Here is a 24704-nt window from a genome sequence, read left to right on the forward strand (position 1 = left end):
TTTAGATCCTGCTGTCTGTATAAGTGGCCTCCATGTGAGTCAGTTTCTTCCAAGTGTAAATGTATTCCAAGCTTTGGCCTTTCTACACTGTGACCTTTTCAGCTGATAGTGGAGAATCAGTCTCTCCTTATAGAGGTTCGTCTGTAATGTATGTGGTGTTCTTTGATCCATACAGATGGGCTTGCTGATAAGACTACAGGTCTGCATTATTTGCAGTTTGATTATTTGGCAGTCATGGCTCAGTGAAAACGGATTATCAGGACCTCAGAGACTATGGAATGGCATGCATATCTCTGTGGTTAGATATCTCAGAATGTTTCCATGAATACAAAAATCAACAGGAATGTGCTTTTCCACTGTAGAGCCAGCATGAGCACGCTTGGAGCTTCTTTGGCAGCTTGCATATGAAACTGGGAGCCTTAGTTAATTAAACAAATTGTTTGACATTTTGGGAAATTAGCTTATTCACTTTTGTGCCGTAAATTAGAAGAGAAGATTGTTAATATTCTCATAGAAGTGGTATCCATCTTCTCATCTAAGTCTCGGCAAGAAAGCGAATAGCTTATTTCCAAAATTGTCGGAATATGCCTTTAAGTAATTCTAAGAAGGAATGACAGGATCTGCCATCCATCAAACTTAAAGAGTGCTTACTTGGTTCTTTTACTTTCTTTCTAAAACATTGAATGTTGTATTTTATTGTTTCATCTCTTTGCTGAATACAGTTTTTGAAGATTTACTTTAGTTGATTTCAGTATGAACAGTATGCTGGGCTGTCAGGCCTTTTAAGAATTGAATTCATTAAAAGTACACACACACACACACACACACACATACACAACACACAGAGTTCAACACAAAATCACTTTATCATGTTTAGGGGCAAGTGGAGCAACTCTGCCTGGGAAGAGAAGACAGAGGAGTGGGAGTGTCTCTAAATACGATCCATAAAAGGCAGCTCAAATCAAGCCACACATCAAAAGTCAAAATTTAAATAAAAAAATAATAATCAAGAAACATTAAGTCCCAGAGGGTCTTAAACGTACACACCACTTAACCAGCGCCAACAATTTGCAATTTATGTAATGTTCCCACTGTCTCTCTGGTATGGAGTCACTTATCACACAGAGAAGTTGATCATTAGACATTAGGGGATGCGGTGCACCTCTGGCTGCATTGCATTGTACATTGGGATAACTTATCCTCTTCTACAGCCTTTGCTTTGACAATGTGTTCTGCAAGTAGGGTTGAAAATGTTCTACATGTGGGTGTTTCTTGCAAAATGATAGTTATCCATGTGATTAATGCCAATTTAGCACAGTTTATAAAGTAATCTCTTACACAGCCTTACATTATTTTTTTTAGCATGTGGACATCATCAGATCTTTTAAAATGCTAATCATTGTCAGTATCTCTGACCAAAGTTCTGACAAACGTAATATCACCTCACTTTCTGTTTCCTCCTCTAACTCCAGCACCTAACATCAGAGACACGCTGTAGGAACGAAAAAAAAAAAAAAAAAGCATTAGGGGATCTGGAAAATGAATGACAACAAAATGACATTACACTAAATATTTTTGACAGCCCAGAGGACTTTTTGGGGGCAAGTGCAAGCACATCCGATCCTGGGAAAGTCACAACACCAGCCTGATTGGCAGTCTGTCACACAACACACTCCATCCTACGCGGAGAGTCCTCTTCACACAGATATCCATAATCCTTGAATACAGGTTATCAAACCTGTCAGGAGTTGACATTTCTCAATCAAAGATGGGTGTAGGATACTTATATCGCCATTTTCTAAAATGTTTTGTTGGTGCCTGTCAATAACGAACAAGAAATACTTCCTCACTCACTTCCTTCGGTTGTTCCTTGATTTCCGTCTGTCTGTATTTGCTGTTTGGTTCAGCAAAGATGTTCCTTTAGCAACAGTCCAAAACTGAGTTTCCCTTGCAGTCCTCTTTGCGTCTCCTCTTTCTCCTCCTCCCCATAGGTTAGCTAGTACACCTGATCATCAGTGTTCATGCAGTAAAGGTTCATCATTATTTTTGATCTGCTGTAGAATCGTCCCTACCCAAGTTAAGTGAATTCTGAGTCCCGTTCTTCTCTGCTGCAGCCAAGAGTGGCGGTCCTGGGGGACTGGACTTTGCCGATTTCCTCAAGGGCACTGGCCAGAGAGTCCAGGTCCCCCGAGTCCTGGTGCTGGGCTTCCCACAGACTCAGAATCACTGATGATGGGCTCTCCTGACATGCAAAGTAGCACAGGTTCCTACAGGCGAGGGAAAACGGAATATTATATTAGGGTGGATTGCAAGGCAAGGGGCAATCACTGAGAACAAATGAAAGTGCCAGTTAATAGTGGTTCAGCAATGAAGTGATTGCCTTGCACTAATTATAACTTAAAAGGCCAACGCAAAGACATTTTCAAAGGGTTACCAAACTAGTCATTTACTGTAGTATTGCACTTCCATACACATGGGGAACTCATAAAAGAGGCAAAATTAAAATAGCAGAGGCCGATATATCCTGACTTTTAACCCGTTATGGGTCAAACTCCTTAAAGACTCCACACACCCAGTTTGTAATGCAGCCTTTCTGTTTTTAAATTTTAAGTCTCAAGCCCAAGCCGCGACGACCCTGATGACATCACTATGACATCGTCAGAGTTATTTTTTCAAAACAGCGGAGCAACAGAAGTCAGCTTCTTCTCATATTTGATGAAACTCCCTGAGGTCAAATAAATTGCTCTATTCTAAGGTCTGTCCCTCTTTATTTTAGGATTTTCAGATATTTTTGTATTATTATTATTATTATTTAATTTTCAACTTATCTCTGTCTCTCATTGCATTGTTTTATTTTATTTTCATTCCTTAGTTTTTGTTGTTGTAATCAGCTCTCCTGTATTATGTTGTGTACTTGTTTATGCCTGAAGGGATATGTGCATTTTCATTGCTAAATTAAATTTTGTGTATAGAGCAAAATGTGTAAAATTGGTGGAGTGCCCCTTTAAACTCATTTTGAGTATGTGGTGGTTTTGCCTTTCTTAAATAAAAAATAATAATAATAAGATTTTACGTTTTTTTTTTTTTTTTTTTTAAATATAGTAATTCCTCAATTTCCAGCTTACTTGTTTTCATAGTATAAGAAAAATAATATTTAATAAAACTGTTTTACTTGATGGCTTGCTCTACATAAATCTGACTATTAGACAGGCAGTTATAGTCAGCAAAGATCAAGTAAACTGGTTTATCTTAAGGTCAACAATAGTATTGGTACAGCGAAATTTAGTTACAGTTTGTAGTGTGAACAGATGTTTTAATGTATAAAAAAGGAGCAACACTTCATTTACATTGATTTTCTTCCTGTGCTGTTGTTATAATGCCTATCCAACAGAGTGCACTGTTTCATTACAATGGGATTTCCACCCACTTTTCCTTTCTACCCCACATTCTGCCCTTGGTATGATGATGTTTCCACACATTCAGAGAAATAATTAGAAAAATCAGCTTAAAGCTGCGATAGGCTCTTTATTTTTAGCCTGGTTTGGTGAAGATCCCATAATAATCTTTCAGCATATTGTAATTCAAGTGGTCTGAGAGAAAACTAGAATTCTGCACCTCCTCTTGGCTCTGTATTCAGGCTTTAGATAATCTAGCCCGTGACGGGTGACTTTGGTCAATCACAGGTCATTTTAGAGAGAGATAGAGAGCGTTCCTATTGGTTGTTCTGCGGATGCATTGCCGGTGCGACAGATAGGGGAGACCTGCAGGAAGAGGTCTCACTCACTTCAAATTCTGGCGTTTTTTTTTTTGCTTGTTAGAGACGTTTTCATTACGTGCTTCATGGTGTGTTCGATTGGGTAGAAACAAAACTCTCAAATCCTTTCCCAGTCCTCAGTCACAGATGTTTGTTTTCAGACTGTTTAAGTGGAACTCCTTTATCACATACTTTCAGTCACAGTGTCTTAGCTTACTTTTCCTCTTATGTTTTTCCAGCTAGCAAGCAAGATAGAATACTCACTTTCAGTACTTTATTTCCTCAAGTGCTTCGTGGCTATAAGCTCTTGATTATTGACTTCTCTTCTTAAGCACAAACAGAGCTCATTCCCATTCCAAACAACTAAAATCCTTCATAGCCTATGCAAATACTGACCTGGCACAACCTTCTGGAAAGTGTAGCAGGGGGTGAAGGATGGAGCACATGCAGAGATGCTGCTAATATGGAGTGCTAACATGAACACATTTTGTTGCCAGAGGCTGGCCTGTCAGCGCTCTCAGACCTCCCTTCCTATTTCTGCAAACCACTGCATCTTCTCTCCAGTTATTCTGACTGACTGTGCTAAAGTTGGCCCTTAAATCCCCTCCCCCCCCTTTCTCTCTCTGTGCATGATCTGTGTTTTTAGATCTATAATGAAATCAGCAGTGTGGTGTGTAACTGAAGGCTCCTTGGTGAATGATGGAAGATTAGAGTTGACACGGTGCCTAAATTCCAGATTAAAAATAGCATTCAAAGTGGGAACGTTTACATAAAGGAGAACCGATACAGCATTTCTGCTTTCTATTCATTATTCTGTAATAACAACTAAGCAAAACATACCAGCTGCTTCATATATTTCAGCTTGTGTAACACATACAGTACATGACTTATTGTAGCACTGCAACTGCATACAATAAAGAAAACTAAGGAATGAACACTTCTGATACCTGTCTATGTGGAGCTTTTGAGCCAAAAGCTGCCAGTCCTTCCCGTTGGCGTTAGTGGTGTCAAAGGTGGCACTGATCCGCTGACGGATGGACACAGGGATTTTAAAGGCCCTTGACCCTGTCTGAGAGGTGATGGTGCAGTCTGACTGAGTGAAAAAGGGAACCACTTCCTTTTCATTCTGGCAGCAAGAAAGAAAGAAAGAAAGAAAGAAAGAAAGAAAGAAAGAAAGAAAGAGGTGTCAGGGTGATTTTGATACTGCAGCTGAAATTCTCAATATGAAGACAAGGACAAGGACTTATCAAGACAATTTGCAATCTATACATGAAAAGCTCCCAGAGAGGCTCATTAAGCAAACCCTTAAATCAAATCAAGAGTTATTCAGTGTAATAAAAGAACCTATTAACAAGCTGCCCACGCACCGAGGATACTGTTTCTACGAGTGCTACTCACCTCCACCACAGACGTATAGACCTGGAGAATCTGCTCCTCGCCTTTGACCTGGCGGATGCCGATCTTGCAGGAGAGCTGAGACGAGGAGTGGCTGTATCGCTCCAAAGAGAAGGCACACTGCAGGGGACGCTGGTTACTGGCCCACACCTGAGAAAAGGAGAACTCCTGCAGAGCAAGGACAGGCAGACAGCGGTCAGGGAGGACAGCGATAGGATTAGGCGGAGGAGACAACAAATTCATTAAATCAAAGACATTAGTTGTTTCAGTCCTGCTTTGTCACCCACTTTGCTGTTTACATGATTAATTAGGAGTGAATAAGTAGCCTCTTTAGCCAATCAATGGTGTTACCTAATCAAGCAGTTTACCTGTCAGACAGAACACCAACAGGCATTTAGAGCCCAAGGGATGAAAATGTATCCTGTTAACACTGAAAGAGCTGGAGCCACTAGTGCAAAGATGTAATAAATTCTACATTATGCCTGGGAGAAATAATCAACTTACTTTACATTACTTTTGCATTATAACCAACAGTGTGGCTAGTCCTACATGCAACCATTAGGTCAATAAATATTACAAGCCCACATCATTAGCAGAAATAGCCTATACAATGACATAAAATCATAACATGTTTTAGTAACCGTACACCCCACAGCATTAACTTAAGAATTTCCAAGCAAGACGTATCCACCTTGTTGGCTTGTTGCATATGCCGGTAAATGACAATCTGTTAGATCAAGAACTGTAATGTGATTATGGAACCAGGACAGACATGCCTTAATTTACCCAGTTTGCACTGCATTTACCCCAAAAGTGGCAGCAGAAAACCCAAAAGTAACAGACCTTTGGAGTAAATGGAATCTAAAAGGACAATTTTGACTTCCATTACTAACTATTGCGTGACCCAGACAGTGGCGCAGTGAGAACAGGTCAAAAACACTGTTTTATGGGTGAATCATCCTCTCTTCAGATCCATCAGACAGGAGGATGGCTACTTGTAAAAGCCTCCTTTAGACAAGAGTGGTGTCTGAATAAAAGCCTACAGCCATCTTCCCCTTAGGACCCTCACTATAGGAGCTCTTCCCTCTCCAAGAACACGTTGTTGGTATTCCGGACACACTATGCTGCTAATAGGATGTCACTGGTGGGATAAACATCACAGGGCAGAGCAGAACATGCAGGATGTAGACCCCTAGGAAGATAAGTAGGAGATATGTGTGTGCTTGCCTGGCAGTCATAATTAATTTAGTATGTGTGTGTGTGTGGGTGAGATAGCTAGCCTTAGTCATCTCCTGCTGTGCCCTTGCTGCTGTCCTTTGGCTTTGATGTGACCAAGTAAAGAAAAGCAAAACTGGTAGAGGTGAGTTTTTTTTAAGGAGGAACAGAGGAAGCTGAGAAGATGAAGGTGCACAGCTTCGCTCTGTGAACTCGGTGTACATTAGAAGTGAGATGCACATACAGTAAACATGCTCGCTGCTTAAATTCCTTCCCACCTAATGACACAAACTCACAGTTATAAACTGCCTACCTGGCAGGTGGTGAAAGGCTTGATGCTCCAGAGTAACTGTGGGACGTCCTGGATGGACACCTGGAGACTGAAAGTGTTCCCCCAAAACAGCATCATTTTAGGCTCCTCCAGCAACCGCCCGCCCCTGCTGCGCTCGCCCACCGCTACCTCCTGATAAGGAAAGGTGTGGGTTGTTTTTACATGGGGTAGGGAAGTGGAAAAAAGGTAGATATGTTATATGGGGGATTGCCTCAGTGTATCAAGCCAGGACTCAAGCCAGGTACAGCACACAGATTTTTATGTACAATAAAATGTTTCTCTTGATATTAATAATAAACCTACAGTATATACGCAAACAGGAAACACACACACAGACAAGTCTGAGATTCATTGTAATAGTTTATCTAGGGTGAAGAGACAAATTGAAAAAAAAAACCCTCAAACTATTATTTGATTAATCAAATTAATCGTCTACTTTGACAATCACTCAAAAAAAAGATAAGATAAAATAGAACTTTATTTATCCCGAGGGAAATTGTTGTGCAGCAGTTGCAGTACAAAGTGGGAAAGACTGCAAATATTGTACAAATAAAGCCAAATATAAACAAAAAAGATTATCAGTGCTAGAAATGTAGCTCAGCGTAAATTCTGTCAGGGACTTCTATTACGTTGTCTCTCTTCTCTTTAACTGATCAGCTGGGCAGTGGGTGTTACGGTTCTGTATACCAATTAGAATCGGGCACTTATGTTCTAACCAATCACAGCATACTACCATGTTTTAAATCTGTTCTCTCTCCTGCTTCTGTCAGTTGTATTTTCAGACGAGAGTGTGACCCGCCTCCTCCCCTTCTACCTCCAGGCATTTTCGACGGTGTTCTCGGTCTTCTCCCGGTTGACGGCTCGTTTTTACGTCTTCGGATTTTTCTCACCACCACCAGTGTCTAGATTCCATTGGGGGATGTGTTTGGTTTTCCTAAACATTAGATTTGTATAGATACCCCTTTACAATGGAGTCTAATCTCCAAATAATTATGTTTGTACATACCTGGTTATATCTTATTAATAAATGTTTGCATATCTGCAACGGAGTCTCTCCTGATTGAAATGTAAACAGGTTCTAAACAGGTTAACGGTAAATGCCATACATAAAACTGGTTACCAGTAAGAATGCATTACACATTGATTTGAGACTTTGGGCTTTTGTCTTTTGTGACAGTATGAATCTGACTGTTGGTCAGACAAAAGAAACACTTTGGAAAGTATCAGGAAATTGTGATGGGCTGTGTAAGAACTAAACCTCCTTTTCCGAACTTTCAAGAAAACCATTTTCCTAAATGTGAAAGAAATGTAACACAAACACAAATGAATGGCTAAAGTAAGACAAACAACTACTGCAAATACACAGTAGAAGCTTTTAGTAATTGTTTTTATTGGGTTTTAAGTTACGTGTGCCTTGCTTGTTATGCTTGTGCACCCTGGAAGCCTCAGCTTTTTATATGTTGTGATTTTTGTACATTTATTTGTACTCTTGCACTTACCCATACTTCAGATCTGATACTGTACATATATATCTATATGAAACCCACCTAGACTGATCCCTACCGTTAACCTGTTTATATTTTTATGATCCATACTGTTAACCTGATTTTGGCATTTGGATTTGGACCTTATTGTTATCGTAGACTTTCATATTTGCACTCTCCCTTCACTTTGTATTGCAACTGCTGCACAGCAATTCCCTCGGGTTAAATACTCATTTTATCTTTTTTGGAGAAATGCTGTGACCATGACGTAGGAAAAAAATTGACTCTAAATGAAAAAATAAAAGCATAGAAGCATTTTAACGCTTCAAAATGCATCCAGAACAATTGGCCCCTGAAAGTTTTTGCTGCTCACAATGTGCAACCAGACACAAAAGGGATGAAACCGACACTGCTAGAGCCTAAAAATCAAATAGAGAGCAGTCCGAATTGTTAGTCAAACATATTGGTTGTACACAAAGACGAGACATAAACAGAGAAAAAAATCCAAACAAAAGTCTTTTGTCAATATTATACTTTTTGCCTTCCTGCCTTATGATATTGTAATATTTTTGAATTTATGGATAACAACCTGTGTACATGTGCTGGTATGCATATTTGTGTTTCCATTTTCTGTATCTTGGGAATGCAGGGAGGGGTGGGCGTGAGAGTCCAGTATGCATGGTGCTTTTTCTCTCAGTCACACATCACACAGAGAAGGGGAATTCAAAGCAAGCAGGCTGTCTTGAACCTGATCAATTCCTGCTTCAAGCTCACAGGGGAAATTAATTGTCGTATGAAGCACAAACAAAAGCCAACCAAAAATGAACAAATGAACAAATAACCATGTCTGACTGATGGGAGAGGTGGGTTGAACTGGCTCTTGCCGCCTACATCCAATTTCTCTTTGTTCCCATGCAATTCTACCTCTTGAATCAAGCCAAAAGTGAAGTAGGGCCTGTGGCTACACGGGACAACTATCAGCACTACTTGAGAAAAGCTGTGTGTGGGTTTAATTAAGATAGGAGACAAATTGCTCTTGTAAAAAAGTATTTTTTGCCACAGAACACTTGAACAGAAAGAGGTGTTTGTGTGCAAGCAGAAGGGCAAACGTTCCACAAAGCACCACTCAGGAGCACAGCGACAAACTGGTGCCGCATCTGAGAATGTGCCATTTTAACTTGTTCAAATATTTGTCACATGGAATGCAATGCTGAAACACATTTAATTAACAGAGAGCAAATTAAATTACGCAAAGAAAGGGCAGAGAAGCAACCTTGGAGCATCTGTTGTCTTTGTAATTAAAAGTCCCTCTTTGTCTCCTAGTCATCAAGCATCTCCCACTGGCAATGTTACTGAACAGGCAGATCTTCAGTGGAGCACAAAAAACCCAGACAGCAATTCTCCCAGGCAAAAACACCAGCCACAGCGACCAAAACTCTTGTAATTTCAATTTCTTATATACATATATTTTACATCGTATTGTATTAGAATTTTGTTAGAAATATTCATGTTTTTAGCCACTTCAGTGGACTGAAGTATCTCAAGAACTATTCAAAGAATTGCCATAACATTTTGTACATGCATTCATGATGCCCAGGTGATGGATGCTGATGACTTTGGTGATCCTTTGACTTTTCCTGTAGTGCCACCATGAGGTTGACATTTGTGGTATTAGGAGGAAATGCAAATGACAACTATTAGATGGATTGTCTGGTTCAGACATTCATGTCCTGCTCAGGATGAAGTGTAATAACCTTGATGATCCATTTAAATCCCTTTGATCTAGTGCCATAATCAGATTTTGTCATTATTTTTGGTTTTTGACCAAATACCTACAAAACTAATGCAATGATAACAGTCATTGTTAGCATGTTAGCATGCTGACATTTAGCTTAAAGCACCACTGTGCTAAAGTACAGCCGTCCAGAGCCAGGGAAAACATAGGAATCTTCATTCTTGCTTTCTTTCAGAAAACAGATTTTCCTGCTTTTTCTCCTGTCGTATACAACAATATGTTACTATAATTGCCACTGTTCATCATACCACCTGCAATAATTATTTCAAATCATATTTTTGTATATCTGTACCAGTATCTCTGTTGCCCAACCAGCAGCGGCAGATGGCTGCCCACCAGGAGTCAAGGTCTGTCTGAGGTTAAAGGAAGTTTTTCCTCGCCACTGTCACACCAAATGCTTTCTCTTGGGGGGAATTGTTGGGTCTTTGTAAATTATGTATGGACTATAGTCTAGACCAGGGCTTCTCAAAGTTCGGACAAAGGTCCGCATCTGGACCAAACGGCAAAGTCAATCCGGACCCGGCCCATACCTTGTGTTATGAATACAATACTTCACAATACCTTATGAAGTGTAACGCTATCTATTTTGAAATACATTTTCTATTGATCAATACATTGTTACTAATGTTGACTATACACGAAAAAATTGACAAAAACGTTGAAAAAGGCGACAAAAACCTTGCAAAAAGAAGCGCAAAAGTGAAGAAAAAAAAACATTTTAAAAAAGAGCAAAAACGCCAGAAAAAACCTGAAAAAATTGTTGAAGCGACAAAAACTTCCATTTACTGCATGAAGTAAAAAAAAAAATATAGACCAAATGTTTTTTTTTGTTATTGCCAATTTTGACCTTTGACCTGGAATAAAAATCAGATGCGGACCTTTTGAGTGATGAGTTTTTGAGAACCCCTGGTCTAGACCTACAGTACTATATCTGTAAAGTGTCCAGAGGTAACTCCTGTTATGATTTGACACTATAAAGAAAATTGAATTGAATTAAATATGTTTCATGTCATATCATGTATACAGGTTTAAAGTAAATGGAAATCAATGTTTTTGAAATATTGACAAGACAAAACTATTCAATTTTAAGCAAATAACGATCTCATTACATTGAATCATCCCCGGTTCTTCATTGTTTCCCTCTATATCCTCCATCCTCCCTCGTACCTGAAATGCATGAGGCGTGTCGTCCACACAGTAGACCCTGAGGGTGAAGCCAAGAGAGTTGCAGTTATCCGGACTTCCAAACACAGCCAGCCTCAGCCGCTTGGCCGCCTCCTGGCTCAGCGGCTCCCCCACCAGGGCGTAGCGACCCGGATGCTCCAACAGCACATGGCACCTCTGGGCGTCTAGCAGACAGTAGCAGGACGTGCTCTCCTCGTCCACAGACATCACTTCCTTTGGGGGGAGGAGACATCAGGAGAGACCACATTTAGATCTGATGCATTAAGCACATAATCAGAGCCATTAATAGTTCATTTTTTGGTTTGTCAGGACAGCTCAATATTGGAATGCTGTCAGCTGATCAGTAGTCTTTATCATTGACGGGATTGCGCCGAAAATTTCGCTGGATGTCACTTTTGTGTTGGCATTCTTCTGGTAGATTTATGAGGACTATGGTTAACTGCTCCTCAGATCTCTGCAGGGTAAATCCAGACAGCTAGCTGAGTTTTCTGTTGAACGACTAAAACAACTTTTGAACTTACACGTTCTCCCATCACGGAATGCTGTGTGGACTAACCAGACCCTCCTCCGCAGCGCTGTGGAGGAAGGTCTGGCAAAGCGAGACAAGCTGATCAGCAACCACCTGCAGCTGGGCATACTGATTCATGAATATTAACATTTCAATTACTGCCAAGAATTTGTTTGCAGAGGTATGAATGAAAGAATGAGTTTATTTGTCATAACCAAAGGGTAGGGTCAGAAGCTTCCCCCTTCTCACATTTCTTTAAGAGTAACAAACAAATTGGCAATCAAAAAATGTACAAAACAAGAAAGATAAAACTAAATTATACAAAAAGAAACTAATGAACATATACACTTACCCAGATAACTTTCTACTTACATGCATACATACAGTGTGTTTGCATATGCATGCATACACTTACCTACATATATATATATATATATATATATATATATATATATATATATATATATATATATATATACATACATACATACACGCCTACATATACCCATAAGGGTCAGTACTTATATACAGTACATTGCCACCATAAGGTGCATAATATCCTAAATAATGATGATAACCATAATGATAATAATGATGTTCATACATCATCATCATCACCATTATCAACATTCTCACAGAATAATACTACTCAATGTCTATACTTGTCTAGTGTCATGTCTTTGAACCCTTTTTTAAATTTGAAGACATTCCTATTATGTTTTAATTCCTCTGGTAATGCGTTCCATAACTTCACACCACAAATAGATATGCACCTGCTTTTCATCACTGTGTTACAAGTAGGTTGTCACACTTCTCTTTCTCTAAACATGGTTTGTATGTTGAGAGGAAGTAGGATATTCCGAGCTTTATACAGAACTAACGCAGTTTTCTGGTTCACAGGTCCATGAATTTCAGTGTTTTTGACTTAAAAAATTATGAATTAGTATGATCATTGAAGCCAACATTATTCACAATTCGTATTGTTCTTTTCTGAACTGTGCACACTGTCTGTAGAGTGGTTTTGCAGGCATTACCCCAAAACTCAACACAGTACGTTAAATAGGGTAGAATCAGCGTGCTGTAGAGTGTTCATAAATCTGTGGTTAAGAAAGTGTCTGACTTTACTCAACACCCCAATGCTTTTGGAAATTTGGGATCTTACATGGTTTACTTGTGGTTTCCAACTGAATTTGTGGTCTATTATTACCCCTAGAAACGTATTTTCATATACTCTTTCTAACTCAACAGTTTCTATCCTTAATCTTACCTGAGCTGTTAAATGTGTTTTGCAATTTCCAAAAATCATAAACTTCGTGTTTTTCAAATTTAAAGATAACTTGTTTACATCAAACCACATTTTCAGTGTACCTACTTCTACTGTTACCTTCTCCATTAGCCTTTGTAAACAGTCGTCTGAACAAAAAACGTTGGTATCATCTGCGAAAATGACATATTTGAATATATTGAACACTTTGCAAATATCGTTTATGTACATAATGAATAAGTTTGGTCCAACTATCGAACCCTGTGGCACGCCACATGTGATGTTGACTAGCTTGGACATGGCATTGCCCACTTGTACATAATGACTCCTATTTTTGATGTAGCTCTTCAGCCATTCCAGACCCACACCTCTGATTCCAAAACTTTACAATTTCTCCAACATAATATTGTGGTCTATGGTGTCAAATGCTTTCCTAAGGTCTATGAACACTGCCACTGCAAACTTCTTATCATCAACTGCACTAGAAAGCTTTTCCGTAAGTTCCACATCAAAGCCATCGATGTTGATCTACTTTCTCTAAAACCATATTGACAATCAATTAATAGATTGTGTTTTTCAACAAAGCAGTCCAGTCTGGCAACAAACAGTTTTTATTTATTTATTATTATTATTTACACATATATTGTCTATAATTGTGGCTGAATGTGATGTAATTCTACTTGGTTTTGTGATTGTGGGATATAGACTCATTGCATAAATGGTTTCCATGAAATCATCTATCGCTGATTGCTTGTTTGGGTTAAGTAGGTCTATGTTAAAGTCACCACATATAAACATGACCTTCTGCTCAGTCTTTGCATACACTTTTTCCATCCAATCCTTAAACATAGTTATATCATAACTCATGATATTTCTGTTCCTGCTCATGACAATCTCTATAGTTATACATTCACAAACATCCTCCACAGCTACTGTCAATTTGTCTACTACGTTATAATTAGAGATGGCCCAATACCATTTTTTACTTCCCGATACCAATTCTGATACCTGAACTTGTGTATCGGCCGATACCGAGTACCGATCCGATAACAATGTGTCATATATTTTATTATGTTTTAACAACTGTATACTACTATCCCTGTATAGATGTGATATGATTTCTTTGTTGTCAGTCTGGCTCAGGTTAAACTCTTTGTGAAACATTAACAAACACAAACAATGAACGCCCCAGAACTTTCTTTTATTCTCCAGTTTGACAGTCAGTTATAACGGAAAAAGAACATAAACTACTTTAACGTAGATTTTCTTTAGGGCTTTATTACATGGTATCAGATCGGTGCATAAACTCCAGTACTTCCCGATACCAATACCAATACTGGTATCGGTATCGGCTCATCTCTAGTTATAATTTAATCTTCTATCTACATACAGCACTGTTCCTCCTCCTGCTTTTTCTGTTCTGTTTATGTGTTTTGACTTATATCCTGGAATTTCATATTCCTCATCCCTGCCATCACCAATCCAAGTTTCAGAAATTGCTATAACACTGAAAGGCCTCTTAAATTCACTTAGGTAATCAACTATGTCCTGAAGGTTCTTGTTGAGACTATGAATATTGAAATGAATAACTGAAATGCTGTGTTCTACTTTAATGTTATTGTTAAATTGGTCCACAGTAAAATAATTGCAATTGTCTAAATTATAAAAAAAAATGAAATTCCGGATCAGTATCTTGATTTATGATCATGAGCTTGTTTGGTATTCGTAGCCTATCATAGTGTTACCTAGGCTATAAGGCCTCATCTTTCTCGGTACTCTCCTAGGTATTCTAGGCCTCTCACTAGCATCACTTTGGCTGTTTCAGGAGTTTCATTCGTTTGTATATACACTTTACAATTTCTGGTCCACGCACCCTTGATTTTCTTCTCCCTGCGCAGCTGTCTGGCACGCCAGGCTAACTCAGCATTGATTTTTGTAAGATGCTTTAACTGAACCATCAAACTAAAAGCTGAACACAATTCAGCCAGTGTTGAGCGAGATATATTATTCCATCTATTATCTATTAGCTTATTACCTGAAGAAAAAAAAGATAAAAGAAAATAAAAGGTTGTTATGTAACAGGCCGTGAGGGGCATAACTTCAGTATTTTAAATTCAAGAGGTGGCTGACTTGTTTAAGGATATTATTCAGACACTTCGCAGACAGTAAACTGGAAACTTTACCTCATACACAGACTTGGATCAGGAAATGTACAAATCTGAACGAGTGCCAAATGAACAATGCCACATTACCTAAACAGATGGGGATACAGTTACACTGACAAAATGGATTAGCAGGGTGCAGTTGTATCCAAAGGCCAATTGCTCCTCATCTTGTGCTCAATCCTCCTTAAATCACCTTTGAAACATAACTGTGACCCACAGGTCCCCTCTGCATATGGCCTGCCTGAGCCATATTAAGTAATGCAGGGTAATTTAGTGGCCCACAGCTTCCTAAACCTGCCCCATTAAAGCTGCAGCAGAAGGATCTCCATAACATAGCTCATCCCTGCCAGGCAGCCGAGGAGAAATGATGTCAAGTCAAAACTCTAGCGGGACAAAAGTGCACGCTTTAATGGGAATGGCACTGAGAGGCAGACGGAGCGAGGGAGAAGGAAAGTGAGAAGGAAAGAGTGACAGACCGAGGGGGAGAGAGACCTCCGTCTCCCATTATATTGCTAATTCCAGAGATTAGCTTTTGATTAAGCATCCTTCCTGAGATGAAGGGCTCATTATTTCCCTGAGACAGAGACGGGTCCCGCCGTTACATTTTCTTGGAGAACATCTCCTTTCTCTGAACTCGTCTGCAGCTCTCTGTCGGTCTCTTCTTTCTAAGCCGACTCTCTCTCCTATTCTCTCCTTTCCGATGGCATATAGCCACCATCAGTGATGGGTCTTTTGATAGCTCCCTTTTGTGCAACACGTCCGCCGGCAAATTACGTCTGTGTAAATGTCAAGATATAGTGAAAGGACCAGGCAGGGGATAGAACCACAGGCCCTCCAAGGCCGAGCAAAGCCAGGGTCACTCTGCCTCGATGAGGTCCCCAAAGCTTTTTGATGAGGTTAGTTAAACATTAAAAGAGCATCTTAGATATGTCCACTCTGCCAAGATGGAACAAAAACATGGATAGGGAGTGTTTGGATTTAAGTCAGATGCCTGAACAAGTCACTGTGAGGCTTTGAAGTAGCTCTACAGGACAGAGTTGAAGGACTTTTCAGAGGTGTTATTTTACTGAAAAAAGCTCAATGTGAGAAAAGAAAATATCACACCAGCAATCACAGAGATAGCACTATGCTGTATTTAGAGTCTTAAATATTTTAAAAAAGCACACTTGCCAATTTTTTCTTTGTCCTCACACTGAGGTATCAGAGTGGAACAGCTGCATACAACTTTTAGCTGTTTTAAAAAAAAATCTTCTAGTTCAGGGACAATTTATAGAGCTTTCATCTGTTAAACCTTTTAATGAGTAGCTCCTACAGACAAATTACATTCTTTCTATGTTTTGGTCATTATATCGTATGTCTCTGTGTTTTATTGTTTTTTCTCTGGCTGGAACTCACTCAACTCACTGTTGCAAAAAAATTACTGATTACTTGCCATTTGATTCCAAGACATTTCCAAAAATGGTTATTTTATTAAGATGAAAGAATAATGCTAAAGTAGCTGAATCTATTTGGTGGATGGTATTTTCTGCAATTCAAATTAATCCAAATAAAAATCAGTCACAGTGGTCCTGGTATAATAATTATTTTCAAGAATAATTGAAAAAGCATGCCGTTTCTTGCCACATAATAAATAACAACAGACATACAGAAGCCGTGTGCAGCATGTACAAATATCATTGTGATTTTCTCTCATTGCTATGTAAATTGTGCTTGTTGTGTTTTAGTTTATGAACAGCTGCAATGCAGAATTCACAGATTCATGAAAGAGTAATGCTTTGAAATACCATTATCATTAAACTGGGAAAAGTAATGAGTGTTTCAATGACTAATGGCCGTCATTTGCACTTGGTCTGACATTTCTTTTGGATGTATGACAGCATGAGGTAGAGCTTGAAAGGCTGACTTTTATACAGAATGACACATCTGAGCTGGCAACCCTGAAATCAGCTCTGTGCTTGCATGGCTACACTGCAGGATGGGAATTTTCATCAAAGTAAGTGGTAGCAGTTATATCAGATCGTTTTGATATTCTGGGCACTGGTGAAAGTTGTGTGTTTGCACTTGTTAACATTCTGCACTGGTGTTGCAGGAGGGAATTTTGACCTGATAACTACAGCTGAAATTGAAATTGCTCACCTCCCACTTGTTGTCCTGCATTTGTCTCTTTAGCCGGATGGTCCAATTATCAGCCGCCACCTCCGCACAATGGGCTATGGTCATGGCTATGGGACAGGACAGGTCAAGGCCTGGTGGGCCGTACGTGACAGTAGGGCTCAAGAAGATCTCTGGCCCGTCCTCGGACACAGTGCTGCACACAGAGAGGTACAGGAAATGAACTTATTGAAACAAACAACACATTTCATGATACCACAAACATTTATCATTTTTTCTTTGCATTTTAATACAGTTTTAAAACAGTATGAATTGGGGTGGCAGTAGTCTATCTCCTCGATGTTCCACTTCCGGGATTGCTCCGTTGCCGACGGAAATTCCGCAGATTTCACTCATTTAGGCTGGATATCCGTTGCCTTGGGCTTCCTTTGTGTTGGCATTTTAAACTCCGGTGGATTTATGAGGACTATGGTTAACCATTTTCAGATCTCTGAAAGAAAAATCCAGACAGCTAGCAAATCTGTCTGTCCAATCTGAGTTTTCTGTTGCACGACTAAAACAACTTTTGAACGTACACATGTTCCACCAAAACAATTTCCTTCCCGAGGCTATTTTGCAGAGGCGCTGTTGCTCCGTCTGGCGCTTAGCGCCGCCCAAGACGATTGTGATTGGTTTAAAGAAATGCCAAGGTACTCTTGAGCAAGGCACCGAACCCCCAACTGCTCGGGGCGCCTGTCCAACAGGTGCATGTGTAGGACCTGAGCATGTATTTCAGGTCTGTGTGTAGTGTAACAGTGAAAACATTGTAATTTCAATATAGTATACATTATTTATTTATTTATAAATGAAGACATGAACATCAGTACTATGGAATTAGGGCTGCACGATTATGGAAAAAAAAAATCATAATCACGATTATTTTGGTCAATCTGAAATAACAATTATTTACCACGATTACTCATTGACTTTTGGAAAGATGTTGCAATTATTGAACTTCAGAAACAGTGAAAAAGTTAAACAAATTAACAGTGAAAACACCTTGAACTGTGAAATTTCCTGAATCGTAATCGCGATCCAAATTTCGATTAATTGCACGGCCCTATATGGAATCACTGCCTAAACAGGCACACAGATAGGCCCTGTGACCCTTGCCTATGAATAAAGTACACTCAAATCCTTGGACACTCATAATGAATCAATCCCTGACTAGCTGACACACAGGCACACACAGATAGAGGAAGATTAAAGCACCAAGACTAATGGACAGTGGGGCTAGGGAGGACAGGCTTTAGCACACAGCTTGTAAGCTTGGTGGGTCGATGGAGCTTATGAAGCCAGCTCTGGCCAGCCTGGTGACAGATTAGCTGGGCCAAGCTGCTCTTGGCCAGGGGCCCAATCTTGGCTGGAAGCCCCGAAGACTGAGAGCAATCAATGGGACCACCATCAGTCATGCAGCTGGCCCGGCTGGACACCTCACATATACAGGACACGATATTGGTGCGGTTGTCACTGGAGCAGCGTGGATATTTCTCAACATCATTAATACAACTGCAGCGGGGACAGACCCTGAGATGCAGGCACAGATGCATCACAAAAGGGTGCGTGGACACAAATATAGGAAACACCAACAGAGAGAGAATGAGTTAGACGTTAATAGTATCATTTTTTATAGGTTACACTTCTCATGTTGAAACATAAACACTGTACCACCTAACCAGGTCAATAGCTGAATTCCATTCTAATTCCAATTTATTTCCCAAAGATCATTCTGATTAATTGGGAGTTAATGTCGATTCATTTTCTTTCGAGCAAATAATCGCTTTATCGACTAATTGTTTCAGCTCAGACAATTACTGTGTATACTACTAGTATACAGCATTGATTTGGGACACAGCTCCTGGTACTTTCCTATTTTACTTTATTTAAGTACACTTATTTTTAATATCTTCAAATTAGGAGACAGCACTTCTACTGTAGTGGGATTTTCTAGTAGTTTCCATCCCTGCAACACTTACATGTAAGATGAATGACTATAATTCAATAAATAAGATGGAGGTGAAGGTGAGGGGTGATGTATGTATGCGTGTTCCCACGTAGCAAAACATGTTGCTAAGGTTGTTTTTTTTGTTATTTAGTTAACAGTTTCTAGTGCAGAATACTGTGTAAAACGTTGTCATACTGTCACCAATCAACAACATTAAAAGAGGTTATGATCTGCTGTTGGGAAATAAAATCACCCATTCAGACAACACTGTGGCCCTGCACTTTTGTGCTAATCAGCCCCGGGCTCGGAGGAAACCAAGGTTACCTGCCGCTGAGACTATGATCATTAACCAGATTGCCTGTGAGCAAAGATTAAAAATGGTTATTTAGCATCTCTGATTGTGGTTATGAGAGCAAAGAAATAACACTCTGCGATGATGTCTAAAGTGTAGATAACAGATTGGGTTTAAGTCTTGTCTCATATGTGCAGAACACACAACACGCCTCTTTCACTTTGCACACAAAAGCATCAAGTGTGACATTATTGCTTTTTTGTTGTTGCTCTGAAAACAATAAAAAATAACATTTTGACAATGTCTCATTAATGACTGGCTCTCATAGAAGTATGGAGTCTTAACAAAATCACTGCCATAAAACTGAGGTTCAGAGTTGTAATTATATAATTAGAGTTAATATTTTTAGTTAAAGGATCATTTCATCCAAATCTAACTAAAATGAAGGGAGTCTCTCTCTGTATGTCTGTCCTTCGATTGTCTCGACAACCATTCATCCGATCGACTTCACATTTGGCCGTTGTATTGCTGAGGACACAAGGAAGTGCAATGTTGAGTGCAAGCTCTTGAGATCTACGGGACATATTTATTAGTAGTGTGTTATGTACACACTGTGTAGTGTATTGAGAGGGGATCCCTATTAACCGTTACATCGCCAAACGGCATGCTGGGTACAGCTCGCTCACCGTCGCTCGCTACACTACATTCAAGAACAGATGAAGAAAGAGGGACCGGAGAGAGCAGAGACGTTAGACGTTGTAGCAAACTCTGATTGGCATGAATGCTTTTGTTACCAGAAATAGCCTGGTCCCAAATAGCTAGCTATTAGCAAATGACACGTATACTCTAGCATTGCTATGGTAAACGCAACAATGTCATGGCAGGTGTTTTGCTCAGGACCCAAGGAAGCGCAGTGTCGAGTGTGACTAACAAACAAACAAAACAAGAACATAACTCTTGTGGTATCTGACAATGCAGATCATCAATGGAGGTTAATGGGATTGTATTTGTGGTGCTCACAGCAATAAAAAAATTACATATAAAACAATCATCTTTCATGAAATAGTATCCCTGTTGCTCTGGATATAATCCACAGAACACAATGTGAACAGCTTTGGTGCTGTGGACAGCTGTTTAATTTGAATGTACTTGTTGACTTGTCAAATGTTAATACTCAACATCCACAGACTATCAATAGCTACTGTTAGCATTTTATGCTAGCCAGGTAGCAATCAGCAAGCGACACCACTTGCGGCAAATACTAAATGAAGTCGATCAACTCAGGACCGTAGAAATAACATGACATCAAAAACAACCTCTAACCAAAAAATTAAAAGGAAGCCTAGTCTGAGTTGAGTATGACTGACACTACAGAGTTATCGGTGCCTCCCTGCAAAGTATGATCAAAACATGAGGTTGATACTGCTCAACTTATTGACTCATATACTTGTGTGAGTCACATCCTATCAGGTGTAGCTTGTCACAGTATGATTCTGTCCTTGGACTACCCACTGTCGCCCGCTGAGCTGGAGAAGATCACACACAAAACAACCTCGTAAAGCCCAGAGGACGGACGAAAGCTCCTGCGAACACCTGAAACCGAGGCAGAGCTGATCGATTCCTTTTCTTTGCAGAGTAAAGCATCGTCTTATGTAGATGGCCAAGTTTGAATGGGAAGAAAGGATCCAATTTCTCCCCTGGACTCTGCGGCTGTCAGAAGATAGGCGCTGACTGACAGCTCAGCGGTGCACGGCTCCTGCAGCTTTTTAAACGCCAGCCAGAGAAGTAAACAGCATCAGGCTTATCAGAGCAAAGCAGGAGCCTGGAGGGCAGCAGCTTGGCTGAATTGGGAAAACTTTAGGCAGGGGAGTGCATAACCAGTCCGCTAACTGAGCTCTGAGCCGCAACCTGTAAGTGACCTTTGATGTGTTTTTTTACCCATATGACCCTCGGCACTCAATAGGTGGGTGGAGGTCAGCTGAGATGACTTTCAGATGGAGCTAAATGTCACTTTTAATTCTCTCTTGGATGTAGGAATTCAATTTCATTGAGAAGCGCAGGCGGTTAGCTGTGTTGTTAGGACGATATCTCGCTAGCAGGGTTTTACGCAGATATGCTGACACATACTGTCTGCTATAAATCAAGAACATGTCAAAAAACTGACTTCTGGTTGTCAAATACCTTTTGAGGCTCTGACGCAAAGAAGTCAAAGGTATTACACCGCCTTTTCAAATGGTTCTTATCTGTCATGCCATTTTCTTCCCAAGTAATAGCTTTGTGAAAATCTTGACGGCAAAGGTACAGAAATAGACTCCTGCTGGCAGGCAACACGCATCTAAACCTTATAGCATATCACATTGCACCGAGCCAAAAACCCAATCAATATTACCATGACTTTACAAAGTTCACAAAATTCCCCACTATAACCATTTACGATACGAAAGAGATATTGTCACTGTTATGTCTACAAACACAAAACAGGCTACCAGAGTCATGGAGTGTATCTTTCTCAGTTGAGACAGTTGCTTAAGGCAGTAATGTAATCTGTCTGCAGCTGCCAATGTATTTGTGATACATCATGTCCTGCCCTGTAGTGACTGCAGGATGAGCAAAGACCCCATGCTGGTCGGGGATATGTCTGCATCTGTACATGTATATGTGTACTGTACATGGGACTGCGTATTCTCCGTATGAGAGGATCTGTGTGCATCTGTTTGCGGTGCATGTACAGCAAAGAAAGGAGGAGACAACGTGGCAGGAAGAGAGATGTGGTGCGACGAGTTGAAATATTAAAAGCGAGCAGCCGAAGAAGCAGACTGCAGCGCCTCAGTGAGGGTCCCTCACCTGCTGTCCTCCTGGTTGATGATCATATACATTTCCCAGGTAGTGTCTTCCGCGATCCCCCCATGAGGCACCAATAGACTGATACCTGCAGAGAATCACGCATGCAAAAACTGATCAACACACAGCCAGACATGCACAAACACAACACGACACACACACACACACACACACACACACACCTGCCCGGCTGTCAGGTCTCTTTACTAAAGGTGACAGCCAGAGAGGTGATGGCACCAGGAAAATCGGATGGAAGCAAGTCCCGAAAGGCTTGAATCAATGCTGCCAGCGGCCTCTTTGTCTCAAACATGAACACTGTTTTCTAGATACACACACATACATAATGTTCTACTGTATGATAAACAATTACTGCCAATCTACACTGCAGTTGATAAAGGCCCTCAAGGGACAGGATGATAAATGTAGGCCACGAGAAAGAGCTGCCTGAATAAGGTGTTTGACTGAGCATCACAGGTTTACATAATGGTAAAGATATAAGATATGCTCTCTCTCCTTTTTTTATTTTAAATCTAGGCTAAAGACAATTTTTTACTTTTTAACACACTAATCTCTCATTCTGTTATCATGTCTATGATTCTGTACTTGTATGTTGCTGCTTGCTGTTGGGATGTTCTTTGGCATTTTCTTTCAACTTTTTATTTTTCTACAGCACCTTAGTGCTTCTTTGTACAGCACTTTGGTCAGCTTAAGCTGTGTTTAAATGTGCTCTAGAAATAAACTTTACTTACTTACTTACAGTGCATTCAAAAGCTAAAAAGAAATTCTAGCAAAACAAACAAGCTTATGGATTTACTATGGTACTTTCCATACACTGAGAAATGTTGATGGGGTTTGTAAGGATGCGCTGGTCAGAAGTTAGAAATGCCAATGCTGTCTAACTTTATCAATTCCCTAAATAATGTATTCCTGTTCACGTTACTTGGTCAATCGGAGACATTTCCACATATTCGCTGCAGACCAACACTGACAAGGTCAAACAACTTCTAAAATGCAACTCAAGAATCCCTGCATCAGCTTTGCTGTAGCTCTAAAGTGAAGTTATAGATTTCAGTTTCTCTGCGATTTCTAGTTTTTTTGTTCACAGTAGGCTCACCTGTGTTAGGCACCACCAGCCTGCCTCCAGCATGACCAAACACCGCGGTTGCTTTGTGGAGAGGCTTGCAGGGAGTCAAAGACACTTGCGGAGTGAAAAGGTTTTTGCCTCTTCTGCCCAGCGTCGTCCCAACTGCGACCCCTCTATAGTCTGGAGCCAGGCCCCTTGGAAATGTCTGAGGGTGGGACATGACATGGTACTCCGCCCTTTCTGTCACACCTAGAGATACAATTAATTAACAGCGACCTTGTTACAGTTAAACAAACTCAGATCATAAACATTAGAAAAGCAGAAAAGACAAGGCAAGGAATATGGCATCACTATAATCTCAGTTTTTTAAAACTCCAGCAGCATGTAACAGTGATAAAATAGCTCTTTTGAAGATTACTCTAAAAGTTGAATTCAGTATGGTGTCTGTAAAACCAATCCCTCTACACTTGACCGTCCCCCAAACAGCCGTTGTCCAATAATACAGTAGCTTAGCAACCGAAACTAGACTCAGCAAGCCTGTCAAGCTTTGTATTTCTCCACAAGCTGAAGCAGTGTGCATGGGGCTGTAGTAAGAGTGATACTCAGCAGTGAAGAGTTTGTAAGGCTGACATCTTTCATTTAGCCTTTCCAAACCCCAAAACACAAGTGTGAGGAATGGATTAACCAGTGTGTTTATCTGCTTTTACATAAGCTGCGGACGTCAGCATGTCCGGCTGACATGCGTACTGCCTAAAGTGGTAACCGACAGGGGCGATTCCAGGATTAGTTTAACTTGTTCTCATTTTAAACCTTAAAGCAACACTATGTAACTTTTCCTGCTTCGGTCCCCCTACAGGTTGTCTCATTAGAACTACAGCTTGCGTTAAAAGTTACATAGTGTTGCTTTAAACCTTAAACCTTACCTATATCTGATAAATAATATACATTTTCCATAGGCTCAGTCTGCCACTTTAAAAAACAAACAAAAAACAATTCCAGTGCTGGTTCCATGGTTTTAGAATTTTGGATAGTCATCATGGAAAAATGAATTGGTCATGTGACAATGGCTGGGAAAATTGGCAGAACAGGCAGCCAAATCACAATACTCCGATCCAATGGAAATCACAATTGTCAGATTGACAGCACTCTAGCCCAGTGGATGGGATAATCAAATTTAGGGGGGCCGGTGCCACCCCGTGCCCCCCTTCTCGCCCCACCCCTGGTAACAGAGCATTACTTCCAACGCCAAGGAGCATGCAGAGTCTAGCCAACGTTAACGAATTAGTGTTATGTTT

General features: G+C 40.2%; 1 protein-coding gene across 1 annotated transcript in view; it reads right to left on the reverse strand.

The window, feature by feature from the left end:
• Window positions 1-847: 847 nt before the first annotated feature.
• LOC144531837 (netrin receptor UNC5D-like) overlaps window positions 848-24704 on the reverse strand; it is a 196697-nt gene continuing 172840 nt past the window's right edge. Inside the window, exons 11-18 of the mRNA XM_078272153.1 lie at window positions 23440-23658; window positions 22329-22413; window positions 17233-17404; window positions 11142-11372; window positions 6678-6827; window positions 5153-5317; window positions 4702-4880; window positions 848-2267 (exon numbers count right to left, since the gene is read on the reverse strand). Coding sequence (XP_078128279.1) covers window positions 2078-2267; window positions 4702-4880; window positions 5153-5317; window positions 6678-6827; window positions 11142-11372; window positions 17233-17404; window positions 22329-22413; window positions 23440-23658 — 1391 coding nt within the window. The 3' untranslated portion in view covers window positions 848-2077. The remainder of the gene's footprint in view (window positions 2268-4701; window positions 4881-5152; window positions 5318-6677; window positions 6828-11141; window positions 11373-17232; window positions 17405-22328; window positions 22414-23439; window positions 23659-24704) is intronic.

Source organism: Sander vitreus, chromosome 16 (genome assembly GCF_031162955.1).
Source record: "Sander vitreus isolate 19-12246 chromosome 16, sanVit1, whole genome shotgun sequence".
Classification (NCBI taxonomy): Eukaryota; Metazoa; Chordata; class Actinopteri; order Perciformes; family Percidae; genus Sander; species Sander vitreus.